General features: G+C 44.0%; 1 protein-coding gene and 1 long non-coding RNA gene across 5 annotated transcripts in view; one reads left to right on the top strand and one right to left on the bottom strand.

The window, feature by feature from the left end:
* LOC116276843 (uncharacterized) overlaps nucleotides 1-21,204 on the bottom strand; it is a 79,138-nt gene that overhangs the window by 11,668 nt on the left and 46,266 nt on the right. The window contains exon 2 of the long non-coding RNA XR_012066990.1: nucleotides 9,489-9,636. This is a non-coding gene — a long non-coding RNA (uncharacterized lncRNA). The remainder of the gene's footprint in view (nucleotides 1-9,488; nucleotides 9,637-21,204) is intronic.
* The window catches only part of BMAL2 (basic helix-loop-helix ARNT like 2), a 57,980-nt gene continuing 39,698 nt past the window's right edge, over nucleotides 2,923-21,204 (top strand). For 2 of the 4 annotated variants that reach the window (XM_072954792.1, XM_072954790.1), the window contains exons 1-2: nucleotides 2,923-3,166; nucleotides 18,316-18,466. In XM_072954792.1, the coding sequence (XP_072810893.1) occupies nucleotides 3,133-3,166; nucleotides 18,316-18,466 (185 nt within the window). In that variant the 5' untranslated portion in view covers nucleotides 2,923-3,132. Of the gene's footprint in view, nucleotides 3,179-18,315; nucleotides 18,467-21,204 lie in introns of those variants that run through there. The other 2 variants (XM_072954791.1, XM_072954793.1) reach the window with 2 other exon arrangements.

The raw sequence follows: 21,204 nt of genomic DNA, 5'->3' as shown, positions 1-21,204 counted from the left end.
CCAGACCTAGTAAATCAGAATTTCGGGGACGGGTCTGAACTTAAGCACAGTCTCATGCACATCCAACTTGGGGAACTACTGAGCTAAAGGACACAGGACACTGGACTCTTCTAGATTGAAATATACCTGCTTCATCGATTGTCGTGAGAATGTCTATGTGAATGAAGTAATGGATGCCCAGGACGTGATGTGAGGAAGCCAGTGCTGACAGCCATGCCTGGCACAGTGTAGGTGCTATATAAACATTTATGAATAAATGAATTAAATAACTGTATTTTGTGGGCAGCCAGCCCTACATTCCATTAAAGGCCAATTTCAAAATGTTTTCACTTTAATACCATAAAGCAACTCCAAAATCATTGAAAAGGAATGCAGATTTTGCTAAAGTTGTTATTTTCCGGGGAAATAATGTAAGTGAGTTTCTGTTACATAGTGAAGCTCCCCAAATACCCTTTTAAAAGCTCTCAAATTTCCACTCCCTGTGGCAGCTGCCACCACCTCCTTCCCTCTCTCTCCTGAGTACACCCTCCTGCAGTTACCTTCTCTGCTTCTCCCGTCTATAGGCAAGCCCAAGCTGATCCTTCCCGTTCCAGAAATACACTATAGGGCCATCTATCCCTCTAAATGCATTTGCCCCCTACCCCTTTCTCCTAACTGCACTCCTACTCAGCAACCTGCTCCACAAATCCAGGAATCTTCCCCAGTGTTCACCCTCCATAGACTGCTGGGGGTTGGGAGGGGGAGTGTTGAGGAAGAAAGTGTAGTTTTAAATATTAATAATTGAATTATTTTCCTCAGTCACTTAGGAGCTAATTAATGGGTAGTTGTTACTTACTTTTATGCATCACTGAAATGGTATCTTCAATTTAACTACCCTCTGAAGCAGGTGGATTTTTTTTTTTTTTTTGGTCTGGAACCAACTGAAATGTCTAAGTGACCTTCAAGGAAACCCCAACCTAAATTACATTGTTACAGTCCCAGCAGGAGGTTGACAAGAAGTGGAATTGATGGTGTGTGCAAGGCAGTGATTCCTAAAAGCAGTACTGTTCTTGCCTGAGTACTTGGCAGTGAAGCAAACTGCTGAACAAACCAAGTTCCCCCAAGATCAGTGGTGCTTCGTGAAGAGCCAAGCCATTCCTGGGCTTTTGGCAAGGAAACTGCCCTGACCCCAAGGAACTATACCATGCCCTCTGCAAGTAATGTTTCAAAGCATTTGCTTACACTTTGCCCAAGAAGAAAAACGAAAAGACCACTCGTTGGAAATGAGCAATTACTTTACTATCCATCTGTCAAGATATTATGCGACTCTACCTTATCCTATGAAGTATAATAAATAGAACTACTCTTTAAAAAAATCATGTCTTAGGAAATCAAGTTCCAGAATGTAAAGAAGAAGTAGCAAGTAGAATCAAACTTAAACAATCGGGGGAATACATACTAAACTATGAGAGCGATTTGCCCCCAGGGAATCTTGTGGGTCTAACTTCTCCTCGTGCCTTACATTTCCTGCTGTCTTATGTAGGTTCTGGGTTCCTCTCTCTTGCTTTCAGGCTTCTGGTGGCAGTGAATCATCGTTCCTAAGAAATGAGGACTGCGATGACCGACCTTCCTAAGAAGGAGATCTGACTTTTACCATCTGGCTCCTGCCATCTACTGAGAGATCGTGGACAAAAGACTCATCTCTGAACCGCTGTTTGCCTACTGAGAAGAATTGTAAGTGTTCAACCACCCCACAAACGTGTTGGGAGGCTCACATGAGATGACAAAGAGGAAAATGTTTGTAAGGGAAACAGTCTGTACTGCACATCTCAACCAGCAATTTCACTTCGCCGTGAAGGCAGCCAGCCTCCTTCAACACATGTGCGGGTCTAAGAGAATCTCCCCGCCTCCCCCACTACAGTCTGGGTAAACTACCTCAAAACAGCGTACACTTGTCTGGAAAGCCAGAGTCCGAACACGTTCAGGAAACCTAGGCCGGATTTCAAGACTATCTGCTAGGCTATCCGTAGAATTTTTCTTTCTGAGCTGTCAGCCTAAGTTGGTGTCGTGTCCGTGGATTTCGGGTTGAGTTCCAAGTCAAAGCTAGGACGGGGATGTTTCAAGAATGGTTTTGGTTGGAGACGTGTCTCGGTGTGTGTTACTGAGGGCAGGACCTCCTTCCACTCCCGAGCAGGAGACCAGTCCCCTCTCAACGCTGCAACAGCTCTTCCTCCGGGCCATGCCTTCTTCCGCCCAGGAACGCGCGCCCCACACCCGCGCCCAGTGGCCCTCAGGACATGAAATGCAATTAGTTAAGATGCCGTAATGCAGCGCCCTGGTAGGAAAATTAATAGATTTAGGCTGGTTGCTGCGACGCTTTGGTGTTTTCCCTGCCGTTCCTTGCCCTCACTGCCTCTACTAGACAAACTGTAACCAAGGCACCCGAGGGGCCCGTGGGCGGGGAGCCAACCAGCGTATTCGGCGTATGATGGGGGGCCGCCAAGTGATCCCCCGAGGATCTCGCTTCTGGAGTTACCCAACCGTTGCAGGATCCCCAGCGGCTTCTTCGGTGATCCCGCCTCTGTCATCGTACCCTCGTCTCTGCAGTTAAGCCCTTCCACGGCAGAAAAGAAAAGGGGGCCCGGGAAGTCCCGCTTCCAGCTCCCCCGCACGCCCCGCTCCGTAGCCCCCACCATGGATTGATCTCCATCCATCCTTCACTTCTCCCCCAAAGGAACCAACTCCAGCCTCCAGAACAGTTGGCAGACAACGGATCTTAAAGTGATCGTGGAAACCTGTCTTAAATAGGCCGCTTTCCAGAAACGAGGTGCTACGTCGGCAGCCTTTCGCACTTTGCCTCCAGCCGCAGGGGTCGGCGGGGCGGGGCCGCCGTGGCTCCTCCCCGCGCGCGGTCCCTTTCTCCCGGGGCGGGCGAGCCCCAGCCGCACGCTCGGGACCCCGGCCGGCCGGGCGCAGGGTCGGCGCCGGCCGCGCGCCCGGGGGCTGCAGTGGCGGCCGCCGCGGCACCCGGCAGAGCCCCGCGGGTGCCGGCGCCCCCGCCCCGGGGCCGCCGCCTGGGCCGGCGCAGGGCGGGCCGCGGGCGCTCCATGCTGCTCGCCCCGGGGCTGCGGAGCCGGCCGGGTGGCTCGTGCGATGGCGGCGGAGGCGGCGGCGGCGGCGGCGAGAGGTGCGGCTCCAGGTCGGGGCGCGGCGCCCGGCGCACGGGAGGCGCTCGGGTCCGGCAGGGGGGCGGGGGGCGGGCGGCGGGCGCGGCGGCGCCGGGTGGGAGCGCTTTGCGGGGGGCCCTCGGGTCAGGCAAAGCTCCGATTGGCTCCGGGGGCCAAGGGCGTCCCTTGCGACACAGGTGCGGCGCCGCGCCCGGCGGGTCCTCTCCGGGAGCCGGAGGTGGGGAGTGACGCCCCGGGTCGCCGCCAGCTTTCGTAGCCTCATTTCTTGGCCGCAGGCTGGACGTTTGGGCGAAGGTGAGTGGCGAGGTACCATCCATCCCGTGATGGCGAGCAGCCTCCCTCGCCCCCCGCTGGGCGTCCACTGCGCGGTCTGCAGGGATTGCTGCGCGGAGTCCTTAGACTGCATTTTTCTCTTGTGTAAACTGGTTATCATCAGCCATTGAAGGAGCTCGTGCGAGCCCATCGTCTCTGAACTGGAAATGCTCACTTCTGCTCCCCCTCCAAAAACTGCCCCGCGGTGCGGCGGGCAGTGCGCGCGAGGAGGCAGGTCCCTCGCATCTCTCAGCCTCAGAAATGGATTTCACCGCGACAGCTCTCCTGAGCGAGAGGCGGCTCTTGTCTTTTGCCCTTACAGCGTAAGGAAAGCCGTCAGTGGAATTTGCTTTGTTTTGTTATATGTATTTTTTTGGACTTTTTGGTGAATGGAGCTGGGAGCGTTGCTATGTCTTTTTCCTCTCTCTAGTATTCGCTGGCGATATTCCGTGGTCTCTTCCAAGGGACTACTCAATTATGGGTTGATCATAAAATATTTGTTACTTAAGACAAACAGGAGGTGGCAAAAAAAAAAAAAAACCCAGAAATAAAGGAAGATAGACTGGCTGAGAGAAATTCAGGGAAGCAGTTTCTTAAATCTCCACTCTCCTTTCTAATGTTGTGATGAGTTTAGCAATGAGAAGCAGTGCTTTGGAAAATCGAATACAGTTGTGGGGATTTGGATCGTGGGGAGATTTCTAAAATTCTCTTATTTGAATATTTGAAGTCTTTCTGGACGATATTACAGCACGAGCACTGGTTTGAAAAGAGAAGGCATTATGCACGGTGTTAAGCTCAGACATCCCCTCTGCTCTGGCTGTGACTGAACTCTGCCCTTTACTTTGTTACCCGGGTTAAGTTATTTAGCCTTAGTTTCTTCATCTGTAAAATGGGGATAATTATAGTATCTGTTTTATAGGATTGTTAGGATTAAATTAGATATAAATGCATTTAAATACATAAAAAATGCTTAGCCCAGTATGTACTCCATAAATGATAGCTTAATATAGTTATTAATTTACAGCTTCAATTTGCTTTGTGAAAGTAATGAATCTTGTTTAGTCTGTTAAGAAAGGGTCGTTGCACACAAGTTAGAATTGGCCAAATTTAAAGAATATTTGGGCTTTACTGAAAAAAGGAAGGAGATATGAAAAATGTACCTACTAATTCAAAGAGGGGTTTTCACCAGTTAAGTTTTAAGGACATGTGACTAGTTTTTGGACAGAGAAGTTTATTGCCATCTGGCTGAATGCCAGGTGTTAGGTTGGGAATGATCAAAACAAATCTTTCTTGGGCAAGAGGGGCGAAGTTTCAGTGGTGGGTGGGAGGGCCAGCATTTATTGAGGTTCTTTTACGTACCAGGCATTTCATAAGGGATTCTGCTATTAGTCTTACAGCAGCCCTGAGATGTGGGTGGCACCGTCCCATTCAAGATGAGATGAGATGAGAAAACTGAGTCTGTCCCATGTTGCAGTGGCAAAACTGAAGTTAAAAGCTGTGGCTCTTGCGCAGGCTGCCCTCCTTTTCTGTCTCCCTGGATGGTTGATGAACATCTTCGAGATGCTGCTTTACCGAAAGAGGGAGCAAAAAAATATTGTTTCTACTTCTCCCGTTACTGGAGGGAAAAATAAAACAAAAGAGGTGTCTGTATCAGAATCCAGGGCCATTTGAATTTTTTTTTTCCTGGCACAAAATCCCTGCAGATTCCTTTTGCCTAGGAGGTTGGTTGACATGAGGGCCCTCATGATAAAATATAAATCTAAGACTGGTGGTGCAGAGAAAACCCCTTATGGTTTGGTGTCACTGTTGGAAAAAATTGGTGGGCTGGTTTTGAAGATGGCCGCCAAAGATCAGCGGGTGTCTAACATAATTGCCTGCTCACTTACTTTTTTTGGCAGGCTTCTGGTAAACACCAAGATTAAGCAAGCTGCCGAGTGACTGGGCGTCCTCCTGGTAAATGATTCCAGAATCCTTGGAGTTAGTGAGCAGGCGATCTTGGGGGTGGGGCAGCCCGTTCCCAAGACTGACTGCCAGACTTAGTCTTGGGTCTAGGCATCTGAGGGGCAACTTTGTCACCTTCCCCCCCACTTTTTTTTTTTTTAACAGACTCATGTTTTCACCTGTGATGTTATCAGACCAAATTCTTTTGAGATGTATGTCTGCAATTAGAGTGGCTTACATTCATTTCTGTGACTCAGGCATCAAAAGTTCCATTGATGTCCCAATCAACTTTGCATAAACTCCTCCTGGCCTAGATCCTGAGGCAGAGTTTCAGCCTGAAAGTGTATTACTCAAGATAAACCAGGATGCACTAACGTTACTTTTCACGTGTTTTAGGGGGAGGAAAGAGAGAGGAGGAAAGAAGGGGGAGGGGTGAGGGAAGACAGGCTGAAGGGGGGAGGACAGAGTGGGAAGAGATGAGGGAGAGGGAGACGGGAGGAGGAGGAGAGAGGGAAGATAAAAAAGGAGCACAGGGGAACGAGTGATGAGGGGTGAGGAGGGCTGGAGCTGAGGAGCGGAGGGGAGAAAAGGAAGGCAGGGTAGGGACTGCTATCCATAAAAGTTTGACTCCAGGGGAAAAAAAAGATGTTTAAATGTTTAAAATACATGGGAAAGCCAAAATATGAGTGAATACAGTGATCTCAGTTTACTTTTTCATTTGTGGTAGACTTCCTGGTTCTAAAAAGCGTGATCTCTTTCTGCGCAGTGAACATTGAGTAGAGCATCCTTTTAAAGTCTCTCCCTGTACATAGCGTTCGGGACATCATCCACAAGGTAATCACATTTCATTCTGTAGCCCTAATGTCTGTTTTCCCATTTAATTGAAGACCTCCAGTGTGCCGCCGGGACAGCTGAGTTACTCAAGGGCCTGGGATCGGGGTCATTAGTCAGGGGCTCAGTGAGCCGGGTGCCTCGCAGGAGGCAAGTGGACCCGAGCCATCTGCCCGCCCTGGGAGACAGTGGTTTCCTGTTCTGGTTTTTGCGAGTGTGCTAACTTGAGGGGCTCCTGCCAGATCCCTGCTTCCCCTCATGCCTCTCTCTTTCCCGGTGGCAGGAGGCTGTGAGAACTTAGAAGAACCTGGAATTTAAGCTCTTAGTGGACCTGGGACCACCGGTGAAAGATGTCCTCTGTAGTAGCATGTAGTATTTCTGAATATGTACTGTGAATTTACGAAGCACTTAGCTACGCACGCTCCCCTACCCTGTTTTCATCTCTTCCTTGGGTCAAGTCACACTTACTGGTCCGTGATACAATATACTATTTATATTATATCGTTTCAGGCTAATAAGATCTCATTTACCCTGCTCTCAGTTTTTAAACTTAAAATGTTTGAAAACTTCTCGAAATATTTAAATCCAGTCCAGTTATATAATATTAAGATTCTCACTTGAAAATACTTAAATATTGGTTGGCATGATAGGAAGTTGGTCATTTACCTAAGTAAATTATTGGTATTTCGTTTCTCTAGTCTTAAATATTATGGTTTAAATCTCCAGATAGTACCTTTACAGAGGGAGAAAAACAAAGATGAAAAGGAAAAGGAAGTGTAAAGAGAAACATTCTTCCACTCAACATGGTTTGCATTATAAGATATTTACAATTGAGCGTCAAGATGATTGCCATAAAGCAGCAGTTTCCAATACACTTAAGATGTTTCACTTACAATAGTTATTAATTTTTTTACTTAGATAGGAAATACACTTTACCATCTGCTCCAAGCTTATCACAGGGGAAGTGGGGTACCACCCACTAGGTTTCTCTTCCAAAACATCTCGGCTATGTGTCCCTCATACATCCTAGACTCAGTTACGCGAGGAAGTCTGCCTTTCCCCATAGGGTTTAAACTCTCCCATGTCCAGGCCTTCGCTCAGGCTGTTGGCTGCCCCTGGAGAGCCCTCCCCTCCCTCCCCTCCCTCCAGTCCAGCCTGAAGAAGCCTTGTGTGGGCTTGAAGGCTGAGCTCAGGTGTCACTGTGTTTCATCTGCCTGTGGAGGAGGGGAGCCACTGTAGGAAAATCAGCATGAGCTTTGGAGCCAGGCCATTGGGAATGTGGGTGTCAGTGTATTTACTAGCCATGTGAGATTGGTTGAATTACTTAACTTCTCTGAGCCCCATTTTCCTTGCCTATAAAATGGGGATAAAAAAAAACCTAACTTGGAGAGTTATGCGTGAATTAAATGAGATGCTTACAAACTAGTGAGATCTGACCTTCAGCAGATGATTTTTCCTCTTCTCATGAACCCTTCCCAGAACCTTCACCCATCCCCACCGCCACCCCGCCCCATGGAAATGATTCTCCCTCCTCTCCTGTTTCCACACTGTAGTTTTTTGTGTTCCTATGAGAACATGTGTTCCTGCTTGCCCCGGCTTATTTAGGTACGTATCTTAGCTCCATCCTTGGGCTGCACGTTCCCAGGAGAGCAGGATGGGTTCTTCCTCACCTTTGCGGCCTTCCACTCCTCGCACCTGTTAAGTGCCTAGTAAAGTTTTATTGTTTTTAAGTGAATGATGGTTTGAGGTGCCAGCAGGGCTGGTTCATTCATAAAGTATGAATGAATGTACGTACTCCTGTTCCAGGCAGAGATGAAGAAACCGATAAAGGAAGCAGAAGGGTTAAAGAGCTTATAAAATGTATGAGGCAAGGTGGAAAGCAGCCAAACATGTGTCATACAAGACAGAACCGGCGAAATCTATAGTTTAACTGCTAGGAGGGAGCCTCCCCACCCAAAGTTGGAAGAGATTGTATCTAGTTCATGGGCGAGGGAGGGACTCACAGAAGGCTTCAGAGAAGGGGCCAGCTTTAGTATTGATGGACAGAAAATTCTATGGAGGCGGTGGAGAAGAGGGTCCTTCAGGGCAGAGACTAGGCCTAGATATGGAAACTCGTCAGTGACATGCTTGGAAGAAGCGGTGCGAGGATCCTGCGGCTCTGGCCCGGACAAGTGGAAGAGGAAGGAGTCACTGCTTCGTTAGTGTCCTGGAGGGCTTCCCCCCTGCCTGTGACGTGGCGGGACAGTTGACACAGAAGCCTGAGTTACAGGCTGGTGACTCGCCTCACCTCCTAAAGGAAAGGTCCGTGCATCTTTTTTTTTTTTGGTTCCTGATCAGTAGCTGAGCTTTTGTATCACCCTGAAAGGCTACATGTGGCGTATTTCTGATCAGAAAGAAAAAAAGTATCCTGCCTGGTAATTGGTTTTGTGGTCTCAGCCTTCACTCCAGGTCCATCTGGGCCACGACTTTCTCTCATCTTTTCCTTGAAAAGAAGTAGCTGCTTATATCTTTAAATCCATTTCACGTTCTTTCCTCTGAAAAGCATCACAAGTGCAATTTCACTTATTCCCATGGCAGCCCCTTGGGAAGCAGGTTTCTGGACTTCCGTTGTCTGTTAATGTAATGACCTGGGTTGTTCCGCTGTCCCCATCACTGACGTGCCCCCGACACGGGCATGTGCTCCAGGTCTGCTCTCAGACCCTTCCCGTGCAGCCACGTGGGACACAGCTGAATGATACCCTCAGCCTTGACTTCCAATATGAACAGTGAAGGTCCATAAACCAAAAGGGATCCAGCGCCCTGCACACCTGAACATGTTCCTGATGTGAAAAGAGCACACCTGGAAACGCCTATATGTGATGACATCAGAGGTTCTTAATTTGACTTGGATACAACGTAGAGGATCTATGGCTCACACGTTACTTAAAAGCAGGAGCGTTACATACATCAAACTACCTCTTCATCTTCCCCTCCACCCAGGAGAGGAGGATGTAGGGAGAAGGGATTGCTGTTGAGTCTGGATAGTACCAAACCCATAAGTGTTTTACAGAAATACAGATTTTAAAAGATAGATCAGGGTACAATGTCCAGAACTGAACCTGAACACTTCACAGAGCAGAGATCAACAGAGGTTTAAACGAGTAGAAGATTGTGAAGCTTAATCATCATTAACGATCTGGAGGGAGTTTTGATTAAAATATTGAACACGACCTCCAGCCCTGCATTTATGTCTCTCACCAGCTCTCTGGTTGGAGAATTGGATTTCCTCTCTGAGTGATGTGGTCCCCAAAGGTAGGCCGTGCTCACACTACCATGGAGACAAACGCCATTGCGTTCTAGGTGGGCCATCTCTGCTGTAAGGGGTCATCCAGGCAGCAACACTGACCTAGAAAAGAGAGACCAAACCCAATTGTCCACGCATCCTGGGGCTAGTGGCTTCTTGAGGACAATTCTCCTTTCTTCAGTTTTCACCTTGAGTTTCACCAGCACTTTTGGCTTCTCAGTGCCTTTTTGACAGTGATCATGGCTACCTCTGGGACGTGTGGTTTTAAGCAAAGCAGCCAGGTCTTGGATGTTCAAATTCACACCTCGAATTTTAGAAGACATCGGGGATATTTATGAAGGGGGTTTTAAATAATTTTGCATCAGCTATTTGTTTAGGAACAGCCTGCAGGCGGCTTTAGATCTGATCGTCATTATAAGTATGGTGTGTCATACATACCTAGGTAATATTAAAGTAAGAAATGTCACGTGGGTTTTACTACTTTTAAAACTCATGGTTTCAGTTTGTTTGCAGAACTTTAGCGTTTTCTGGTTGCAATGTCGGTGCTTCCCTCCGAACCCCCTTTTAAGGGGTCTATCTTCTGTCTAGAGTAATCGCCATTTGGTGAAAAGATACACAAGTATTTTTGTGAACAATGATGAATTTCCCCACTCAGAGCTAACCGAAGATATCTTATTATTTTGTTGATACTTTTGATGTCAGGAACCACTGTGTCTTTTATAGTTTCTGTATCGAATTTGGCATCTCCAATCATGCCTAGTATTAATCATAACACTAGCCTCCGCCGTGTTTTCTGTGTACTCATAACCTGCAAGAATTGTACTTTCCTGTGTAACAATGACGTCGGCGTAAACCATCAGAATCTAAATATATTTGTGTGCCTTTTGGAGAAACCTGCTGATGCTGAAAATGCTGAACGCTGCATTCTTCTTATGTGTGAGGATCAATCAGGCCTGGAGCAAGTTAGGGGACTGTTCTGTTTCCATGTGGAACAAATCCTGATGAACGACTTGTTCTTGCTTTTGCCCATCCCTGGCTTAGGTTATAATGCTTATGAAACGTTGGCCTTTTCTGGAATTGTCATCAACAGGAAATCATTCTTTGGTGCTTATATCACTTGATTATGTTCTGCGTAATGACTGAGTGGTTTCCCGTGACTCCCCTTTCCTTACAGTCATCCTGGCTGTTTCTACTCCCCCTTTGCCCCGTTTCAAAAGCTTAGCGTGGACCATTCTCACTTTTTGGTTCTACCAAGTAGCTGATAACTCTTAACTTCTATTGAGTACCTACTATGTGCTAGGTGTCTAAATGCTTTATGTGGTATAATTCATTGAACCCTCAGCAAATATGTAAAGTAGGTACCATTATTGTTCCATGTTTCCAACAAGGAAATTGAGACACAGGATTTAAGGTCATTGCCTGAGGTCAAGTTTGTATAGTTAAGTAGCAGAAGCAGGATTTGAACCCAAGGAGACGGGCCTCAGAGCTTTTAGCCTCTGCTTCAGTGCCTGCTAGGCCTCTGGATGAGGTGCCGTTTCTGTGACATGCTGATGTTAAAACTGAGCTGCTTCTGTTGGGAGGGACTGTGGAATCCTGGCCTACTTTTGGCTTTGAGAGAATCTGAGCTTTGTCACCTAATAGCTGTGTGATCTTTGGCATGTGTATCAGGCAGGGTTCAACCGGAGGAGCAGAATCAGCAGGAGATATGTATATTCGAAATTTATTACAAGGAATCAGCTTATGCAAATGTGGGAGCAGGCCAGGCAAGTTTGGAATCGGTAGGGCAGGCCATCAGGCAAGGCAGGCCGGAGCTCCCGGCACAGACTGAAGCAGCCGGCCATAGGTGGAGTTCCTCCAAGGAAGCCTCGACTCTGTTTTTAAGGCCTTTCAACTGATTAAATCAGGCCCACCCAGATTATCTAGGACAACCCTAGGTAACCCTCACCCTAACTCTAACCCTAATCCTAATCTAGGATAATCTTCTCTATTAAGATCAACTGATTATGGAGTTTAATCACATCCACAACCTTCAACAGCATCACTTAGATTAGTGTTTGAGTCACTGAGGACTGCAGCCAGCCAAGCTGACACAGCAAAAAGACCTTCACACAAGTTAGCCTAATTTATCTGAGCCTGTCTCCTCATAGACCAGACCATCACTATAGGGCTGGTGTGAAGATTATGTAAGATCAGGTGTGTAAAGGTTATGGTGCCTGGAATGAAAGGAATCAGTGAAAGATTATTTAATTTGTGGTCCCACCTACAATAGTGTTGGAATCCCCACATTTGTCGCTCTTCTGGCTGGTCTGATTTACTGCAGTGCTTGGCTGCCTGACTGGTATTCCTGCCTGAAATTTCATCTCAGCCATCCTGATCTGTTTCTCAAGACTACATTGGAGGCTTAAAGTAGCTCACTACTCTCGATCTTTGAAAAAATGTCTTACTGAAATCCTGACCCACTGTGTTTATAGCTTTTCTGAATATATCAGTGCAATACTATAGTGCCCTCCCCCAAAGGTGCCCCCCACCCCTGCCTGCTAAAAGCTAGTGATTGGGAGGACTGCCTTCCCCATGGCATCAAATGTTTTATGTGTTTTTTTTTTTAAATTTCTGTAGTGACTGAGAGTGGGACATGTGTAAGAACTGTTTCTCCAAAATAGATTATTGTATTTATGTTGTTTCTGTCTCCTTCACTGAAACTGCAGTGTAACACACAGCTGGGCATCTTATTTCACACTTTGAGCCTCAGTTTTCTTAACAGTAATGTGAGTAATAAATGGAATAGGGTATCTTTTGTTCCTTTTCCCTTTTCTTAATCTTTTATTATAAATTAAGAAAACCAGATTTTTAAAAAAAGGATTTTCTCCAAAAGTATTTTATAGTAGTGTTTATCTTTATGAGCAAAACTTGTTCTTTCCAAATGAAAACAGATACTTAAAAGGCAGTACTTAACTATAGTTGAATCAAATAGTAAATAAAAAATTGGCCAAGAAGGGTCTTCATTTCCCTATTCCATCAGATGAGAAACCATGTGAACAAATAAATGAACTTAGGAACGGTTAAAGTCCATAGGAATGAGATCTTTGGCAATGAATGTCACTCAGGCACACGAGTGGGCTATGTGCCTTGACACTTTAATATCACGTACTAGATTTTATTCACAGAAATGCGTAAATGATACCATTTCCTAATAATTTGTCCTTCCTCTCCATTTCACCATTCCACCAGCAGCACGCACACCTGTGGCAAGTACCTGGTAGAACTCCAGGATACGCAGGAAGATCTGTTAGGTTTTCAGCGCCATGAAGGAGCAGTGTCTGCTCCCCATCATATTCCCAGCCCTTAAAGCACGCCGTCTGCTTCCTAGTAGCTCGATGGATGTGTAGTGATGGAAAGCGGGACGTTCTAGGACCACAGCTGACAAGTTCCACTCGCCAGGTGACTGTCTCAGGAGGGGAACAGACTAGCAATTTTCCCACCGTGCCCTTTCCACCTGTTGGACTATACCTGTCATGCTGCAAACTGGGGAACTGGTTTTTGAGTTCATTCTAAGGTTTAGAGGCCATACATTTCATATCCCTCTGCATCCAGCTTCTCGCATTCACACCCACGCGACTGGCTTGTGTCCCACCCTGAACACTGTGCCCTGCTGACCAGGTACAGACAGCCTTAGTCCATGCCATGCAGGAGATCCAGGGCGTCTGCTTATTTTAGTGCCAAGTCTGGTGGGAGTGATATAAGCAGATCCACATCTAACCTCACACATGCTCTGGAATATAAATGCCTTTGCACAGAACAAGCCTGGGAAATCCCTGGCCTCCCTTTACTAGTAGGAGGGATGTGTCATATAGGAAACCAGTTTCCCCTCTGGCTCATTTGAAGCCATGAGGATCAACGTAGTCCACGCAGTTAACACAACTTAATCCCCGAGCCTCTCTGACACCCTTGCATTGTTTCCAGTCTTACTCCCAGACTGCTTTCCCCAACCCTACGTGGTTCCTGAGTGACTGTCTGAATCCGCCCTAGCCACTCATCTCCCTTCCCTGGTGTCGACCTTTTGCTTACTTCCCTGACGCTTACGTGGGCTCTTACGTTGCCTCCACTGTATTTGGTCATTCCCTGCCGTCCCCTCTTCGGCTTTTTTTGTTCAACATGCTAGCCGGAAGTTTGGTTTGAAAATGTAAGTGTCAGGCTGGTCACTTCTGCAGGTGGCATATTTTGAGGAGGCTTAGTCAGTCTGGTAGACAGAATCTGAATCCCCACAGATGCTGTGAGACCAAAGGAGATTACACTTGACAACAACAACAGAAGGCTAGCACTTAAGTATAAAAAAAATGCAAATGTATGAGATGGTAAAGATGTGGCTTAACAGCAGCCTGTAGAGAAGACAGGTTTGGGTTTAGTCAAGGAAAGCCCCGTCTGGGAGTCGGGAGACTTAAACAGTTTCCCTCCTCCATCAGCGTCTGGCTGGGTGGTAAAGGGCAAGGGACGTGATCGGCTCTGGAACTCTGCTTCTCTCTTGGACAAAGAGGGAGTTATTCTAGACCATCTGTAGTGTCAGTTCTAAAATATATAAAGGACTGAGTCAACAGCATGAAGTGAAGGTTCAATATATAAAATAAAAGTGAATGCAGTCTTATAAATAATGAAAGTATAATCAAAACATTGTCACTGAAAGCTCCCCTCTCTGTGGACGAGACATCTCCTAGGTGTTGAATTCCGATTACACCACACATCAAAAATCCGTGTCCGTCTGGATCCTTCACGTGGCCCTGAGCCTGATGTATGTACTCAGTTCACGTAAGTCATTAATACCTAATAACTGTCCAACAGAACTTCATAGATTCTAAAAGGCTTCAACAGTGATCTCATTTTTTTTTCCTTATACAAGCTCTGTGGGGCAACTCTAGTCTGTATCGTAACCTCTGTTTTATGGATGAGGAGTCCACAGAGAGGGTGGACGACTCACCTAGAGCCACACAGTGAGTCGGGGCTGGAGGGGCTGGCGGGGGGCTTGGACGAAAGTGCTCTTGCTGTGCCCGGGGCCCCCTCATGGCCATCCAGTCCCACGGTCAGTGGCGGCAGTGGGCTGCTCCCGTGCAGCGGGGGCTGAACTTGAGCTCAGATCCGTCAAGTCCATGCAGTTGGGAGGTTCTTCCCTGAGAGTCCTCAGGCATCAGTGCGGGCTGGCAGGGCTGCTCAGGCACTCCCCATGGGGAAAAGCAGTGCCTTTGGCAGGCCAGGCGCTGTTCCCTGCCCCCAACAGCTCTTTCTGGACTGTCTGATGTCACAGTTCTTTCCAGAGCATGAAACGTGGCACCCGAGGGATGCTTTCAATCAGTTATCCAGTGTGTTATCTGGTGTGGCGGCCACTTTCTGAAATCAGGACAGTTACCTGCCCTCCTGCCTCTGCAACAGAGAGAATCCTCTGTAGGCAGGTAACGTGTGTGGGAAGTTTCTTCTTAACTTTTTCTTAAATACTTCACCAAGATCTCTCTTATCACACACAGTTCAGGACAAGGGTCAGTCTGGACTCCTGTGCATTTGATTAGAAACTCCCCGTCCCTTCTCTTTACGAAAACATTAAAATGTTCCTTGAAAGTGGCTCAGTGGCTCCATACAAGAAATATCTTCAGCAACACCAAGTTCACGGCGTCCACAGTCTGTATTTACTCTTTGGGTTTAAAAAACAATATGAGTACCTGCAGATCTCAAACTCCCAATCTACTATGTATAAAATAGATCAACAACAAGTTCATACTGTATAGCACAGGGAACTATAATCCAAATATATATTTTTATTGAAGTATAGTCAGTTTGCATTGTTATGTCAACTTCTGGTGTACAGCATAATGCTTCAGTCATACAGGAACATACATATATTTGTTTTCATATTCTTTTTCACCATAAGTTACCACAAGATACTGAATATAGTTCCCTGTGCTATACAGTATGAACTTGTTTATCTATTTTATTATACTAATGTGTATCTGCAAATCTCAAACTCTCAATTTATCCCTTCCCACCCCCTTCTACCCCAGTAACCATAAGTTTGTTTTCTATGTCTGTGAGTATGTTTCTTTTTTATAAATAAGCTCATTTGTCTTTTTTCAGATTCCACATATAAGTGATATCATGTGTTATTTTTCTTTCTCTTTCTGGCTTACTTCACTTAGTATGACGATCTCCAGATCCATCCATGTTGCTGCAAATGACATTATTTTATCATTTTTTATGGCTGAATAGTATTTCACTGTGTAAACATACCACAACTTCTTTATCCAGTCCTCTGTTGCTGGACATTTGGGTTGTTTTCCATGTCTTGGCATTGTAAATAATGAGACTGTGAATGTTGGGGTGCATGTATCCAGAAAGACTATTTTTATGTGTTGATTTTACATACAGCAACTTGACACACTTTCTAATTTTAATAATTTATATGTTGGTTATTTGGGGTTTTCTATGTACTCAGTCATACCATTCCTCAACAACAGCAAAAAAATTCTTTTCTTCCTTTCCAATTCTTATACTTTATATATCTTTCTCTTGCCTTATTTCACTGGCAGATCCTCTAAGACAGTGTTGAAAAAGGGTAGGGACGGAAGATATTCTTGTTTCCACTTGTAAAAAGAACGCTTTCAGTATTTCTTTATTGATATTTCTGAGTCTGTTGAGATAATATTTTGCCATTAAGCTGTTACCATGGGAAGTTATATTGATTAATTTACAGATATGAAACCAGTCTTGCATTCCTGGGATAAAACTATTTTGGTCATGATGGGTTATTCTTTTTATACATTTCTGAGTTTTGTTTGCTAGTGTTTTTTGTATCTTTGTTCCAAATGAGACGGGCGTATAGTTATCCATTCTAAAATCTGTCATTATCAGATTTTAATATCAAACTTATATAACCTCGTCAAAAAGACTTGAGGGACAAGGTATTCCTTCTTTTTCTATTTATTAGAATAGTATGTGTAAGAAAGAATATACGAGTGTTCAAGTTTTTATTTCTTTTTGCTTCATTTTTGTCAGTTAAAATTCCTTAGGAATTTTTCCATTTCATCTAAATCTCTTAAATATTTAGAAGAATATTTTTCAAGATAATTTATTATCTTTTAAACTCTGGGGCATCTAAAGCTATGACCCCCTCTTTATTCCTGTCTTTACTCCTTTATGCCCTCTTTCTTTTCTTTTTCTTTTTTTTTAATTCTTGCCGTAGGGTTATTAGAGTTTTCAATCTTTTGGAAGAAACTATGTTTAGTTTTTTTTGATCTGTACTAATTGCATTCTGTTTCATTATTTCTGATATTGTTTGAATGGTTTCTTTTCTCCTAATTCTTTGAATTTATTTTAGTCATGTTTTCCTAATTTCTTAAATTATCAGCTCATTAAATATCCATCTTTCTTTATTTAAACATTAAGGGTTAAAATTTCCTTCTAAGTAATGCCTTCGTTATACACATTTTGGTGCAAAATATTTTTATTATTTAGTTCCACACATTTTGTAATTTTTACATTGGCATTTTTCTTGTCTCATGAGTTATTTGTGTATTTCTTGATTTCCAAAAATGTAGGGATTTTCTGGCTATCTTCTTGTCCTCGTGTCTAGCCTAATTACAGCGTATCAGAAGATGTTTCATGTATAATATCAATCTTTTTGGCCTGGTATAAATGCCCCATGGGTGCCCCAAGACAAATGACACTGGTTTTGAAGCTACTAGGTTTAGCAGTCTGTATATGTCTGTTGTATGAAGTTTTTCCATTGTGTGGATCAGATTTTCTAAATCATTATTTTTGAATGCTTACTCTATCTGTTATTGATAGAGATGTGTTAGAAAGCTCCCAGTATTACTGTAGGTTGATTGCATTCTCCTTGTAAATATTGCTTATATATTTCATTCTATGTTGTAAGGTACAAATGAGTTTAAACTCATTAGGTCAATTTTAATATGACGATATATTTATTCAGGGAGGCCTACATTGGGGCGATAGATTATTTTTCGTCCAGTGATTCTGATTTTTACATTTTATAAAGCATTAAATAAACTACACTTGAGACCAAAAGGATTTTACTATCTCATTTGGCAATTCAGGATTAAAAATACTCATGTCTCTTGACCTGGTTAACTCACTTCTGGGATGCTATCCAAAAGAAACAAATGGAAAATGAAAAGAAATAACCAGTAGATAAAAAGCTTTATACATATAGATAAAAGCAAAATACACATTTATAATGGTGAAAAAATAAAAACAAACATAGATTCCAACCATAGAAGGATTGTTACGTAACTATGCCACAGATACATGATGGTGTGTTATGCAACCATTGGGATCATTTATAAAGAATTTGTAGTAACAACACTGTAAAGTTATTATCATAATGATATATAAATAACAGAATATACACTATGATTTTAACTTCTATAATGACAACTATAGAAAAAATTCAAAAGGAAGTATTTCTAAATAGTAATGTTGGTTGGAGAAATTTGGTTTCCCCCTGCCCTTTCTACTTTTTTTGTGTTTTCCATATTTCCTGCAATATTCAGGTCTGTTTCTTACAATTAGATGGGGAAAATAAACTTAAAAATATAGACGACCAAATACATTTCTAACTAATATTTGGGTATGTATATTTAGTCTTTCTTATGTTATGTTGTTATTTAGTTGACATTTAAAAAGTATCAAAGTAGAAAGCCATTTAAAATGTGTGATGAGGATATGTGTAAAGTAAAAGTTCATGTTTCAAACAGATGCCTTCTTGCGCTTTCTGTCTCATAGGTAAAGTGTTGATCCAAGAGAATCAGTGTGTTGCTTCCATGGTTTCCGGTCATCAGAGCCCGTGGACAAAACCAACAGCTGTCGGATCCTTCAACCCACATGTGACCGAGTTTCCAAGAAAACGAAAAGGAAGTGATTCAGACCCATCCCAGTAAGTGAATTTGTTCCCCTCACCCTGTGAAACCTTTGACTCTAGGGGAAAAAAAGAAAGAGATTACTTTTTAAATCATAAAGAGATTAGGGTCAATTATTTATCCACCCAGCTGCCGCCTCTGCCGTTGACTGATCTGGAACTTTTTCATCCAACTCTGAAGGTCATTAGGTGTCCGGGAAGGTCATCTGGAGTCTGAGAGACATAGGAACATAAGGTTGATTTGCTTAACGTTTATGGTCACAGTGAGATGTTTGCCTTCCTACCCGAAATACTTAACCATGAGGAAAACATCTTCTTGAATGTTTGGCTGGCTTCTCGCCTTACTCATCATTTAGGTAATAACTGTCATCTGTGGCCTCTTAAATAAAACACTTGTTTTCCATGTTAATTAAGCCAAGCAGATAATAAAATCAGTGTTAAGAATTCTTGTTATCTCCTTGTTCATTTTGGTTGCCGAATGCAGCTTGCAGTTTCAAATATACTAAAGCTAGGGTTTAGTTGGTGAAAATAATAGGGCAAGGTAAATATAACAATCTAGAGCCATTCATTTTAGGCTGGTCCTTTACATAAATGTGAAAGTCGATGATAGTTCTCCGTTATGAATGAAGGGAAATGAGGACATAATGAATCATCTTAGCTCTTTTTAATTTAGTTCTTCCCGGTGTACTTTATAATTTAGTTTCAATTTCCAAGGCAGCAGAATCAGTGTTATTTAAATAGAGGTACCAGCGCACTTCCCAAACCGCATTTAAATGACTTGAAGATGGCCCGCTGTTTTTAGTTGTCTGTATTCTCCTAGTCTCTTCCAATAATGTGAATGATTATAAATGACTACATTTGACCAAGTGACAGTCTGTTTTGAACTGTTTGCTGTTCCACATGCTAAATTAGCAGTGGGTGTAGTCCCTGCTCACTTGGAGCTAGAAGTGACTGTTAGTCCTTTTTATTTGCTTCCTTTTTCTCCAGAATCATAAGCACCATTGTCCTTTCTTAATATCTAAATAAGACTGTGGCTTTTAAAGTGAAAACTAGAGTCACACAATTTTCTGCCATGTAGTGGGGCATGGTTGAGACCTTACAGTGATTTTTTGAGAGTGAATGGAAAGATGAGGTCAGTTTTAAGAGAAATACTAGAAACGTGCAAATTACTGACAGATAGTGATTTTTTTTTTTTTGGCAGTAGGCAACGCTAAAGATTATTTAGTCAATTGCCTGCCTTTATAGAAAATGAAGTAGCTAGGACTCAGAGATATCAGGTGGTTTGCCCAACATTATCCAGCCAGTTGGAATGCCTGGTTGTTGGTGTGCAAGTTTTCACCACGCCCGGCTTCCTGTCTCTGTGCAGCTGGACAGGGTAGAGTGCTTCCAGCACGTGACGACAGCCATGCTTTCCGCTTCCCAGCATGTCTGAGGAGGGGTGGCCCAAGACCTCCTTCCTTCCAGGTGAGGAATCATGAAAGAAAAAGTGGTGGAAAAGCTTTCTCAGAACCCCTTTACCTATCTCCTTTCAACAGGGGTAGAAATATCAGCATCCAGGGGCAGCAGGTGAGTCCTGGACCATCACTGGACATCATTCCTACCTGAAGAGGGCGTATAGTGGCAGCAGAAAGAGCGTCCGCCCCACTGATTGGCTCATTATCTATCCCGGAGCTCCTCCATTCTGCCCCAGCCCTTTCATCCCATTCTCTCTAATGAAATGAGGGATGTCACAGGACTTCATGGATTTTACAAAGCCCTGGTTGTATAGCATCCTTCCCAGAGACTCAGGGTGCAAAAGCCCATCAATAGATAGGAAGTTGATTTCACTGGTGGAGCCTCTGAGTGTTGCATGTTTTTAAACAAAGAAGAATGTGTGAGAAGGTTCACCCTTTCTGCAGCCCTGTTGGTTCTGAGTGGAAAGCTGGTTCTGTAAAAGGATCATTGGTGAAGATAGCCTGGAATGTGGTCATTAAACGTTTACTGAGTACCTACTATGTGACACCCAGTAGATGGGGAGAGGAGACATAAGACACGAGAAACTTGTACAAGTGGGAAAGATACAAATAAGTATTACACATCATGATACCTGCTGTGGGAGGGACCCTAGGTGTTATGGCAACAAGGAATGTCGGGCATTTAAATAATACTGGGATCAGGAGTGAAGGACAGCTTCCTGGAGATGTTGACTTAAGCTGAGCTTTAAGTGAAGAATGGAAATGAGCCAATCAGAGCAGGAGTAGAGAAGGCATTTTAGGCAGAAGGAGCAGCTGTGCAGAAGCACAGGGTCTGAGGCGGCACACTGCTAATCGGGGAGCAAGTGGTTGTCACGGTAGAGCAGGGGGTGCACGAAGAGGTGGGTGAGCTGTGAGGCTGGAGGGATGAACGTAGACCAGGTCATGAAGGGCTGCTGAATAAGGAATCTGGAAACTGTCTTTTTTTTTTTAAATTGACTTATAGTCAGTTTACAATGTTGTGTCAGTTTCTGGTGTGCAGCACAATTCTTCAGTCATACATGAATATACATATATTCATTGAAAATTGTCCTGAATGCAGTAAGGAAAATGGAAGGCTTTTAAGCATGAAAAAGGACTTGATCAGATGGTGTTTTTTAAAAATTTTTGCTTGTCTTTCTACTTTCTTAAAATCTTTTTATTGTACTAAAGTAATACATAACATAAAATTTGCCATTTTAACCATTTTAAACGTACAATTTAGTGGCATTAATTTCATTCACAGTGTTGTGTGACCATCACCTC

Source organism: Vicugna pacos, chromosome 34, assembly GCF_048564905.1.
Source record: "Vicugna pacos chromosome 34, VicPac4, whole genome shotgun sequence".
NCBI lineage: Eukaryota > Metazoa > Chordata > Mammalia > Artiodactyla > Camelidae > Vicugna > Vicugna pacos.
Note: the sequence above shows the minus strand (reverse complement) of the source record. Positions and strands in the feature narration are given on the sequence as shown.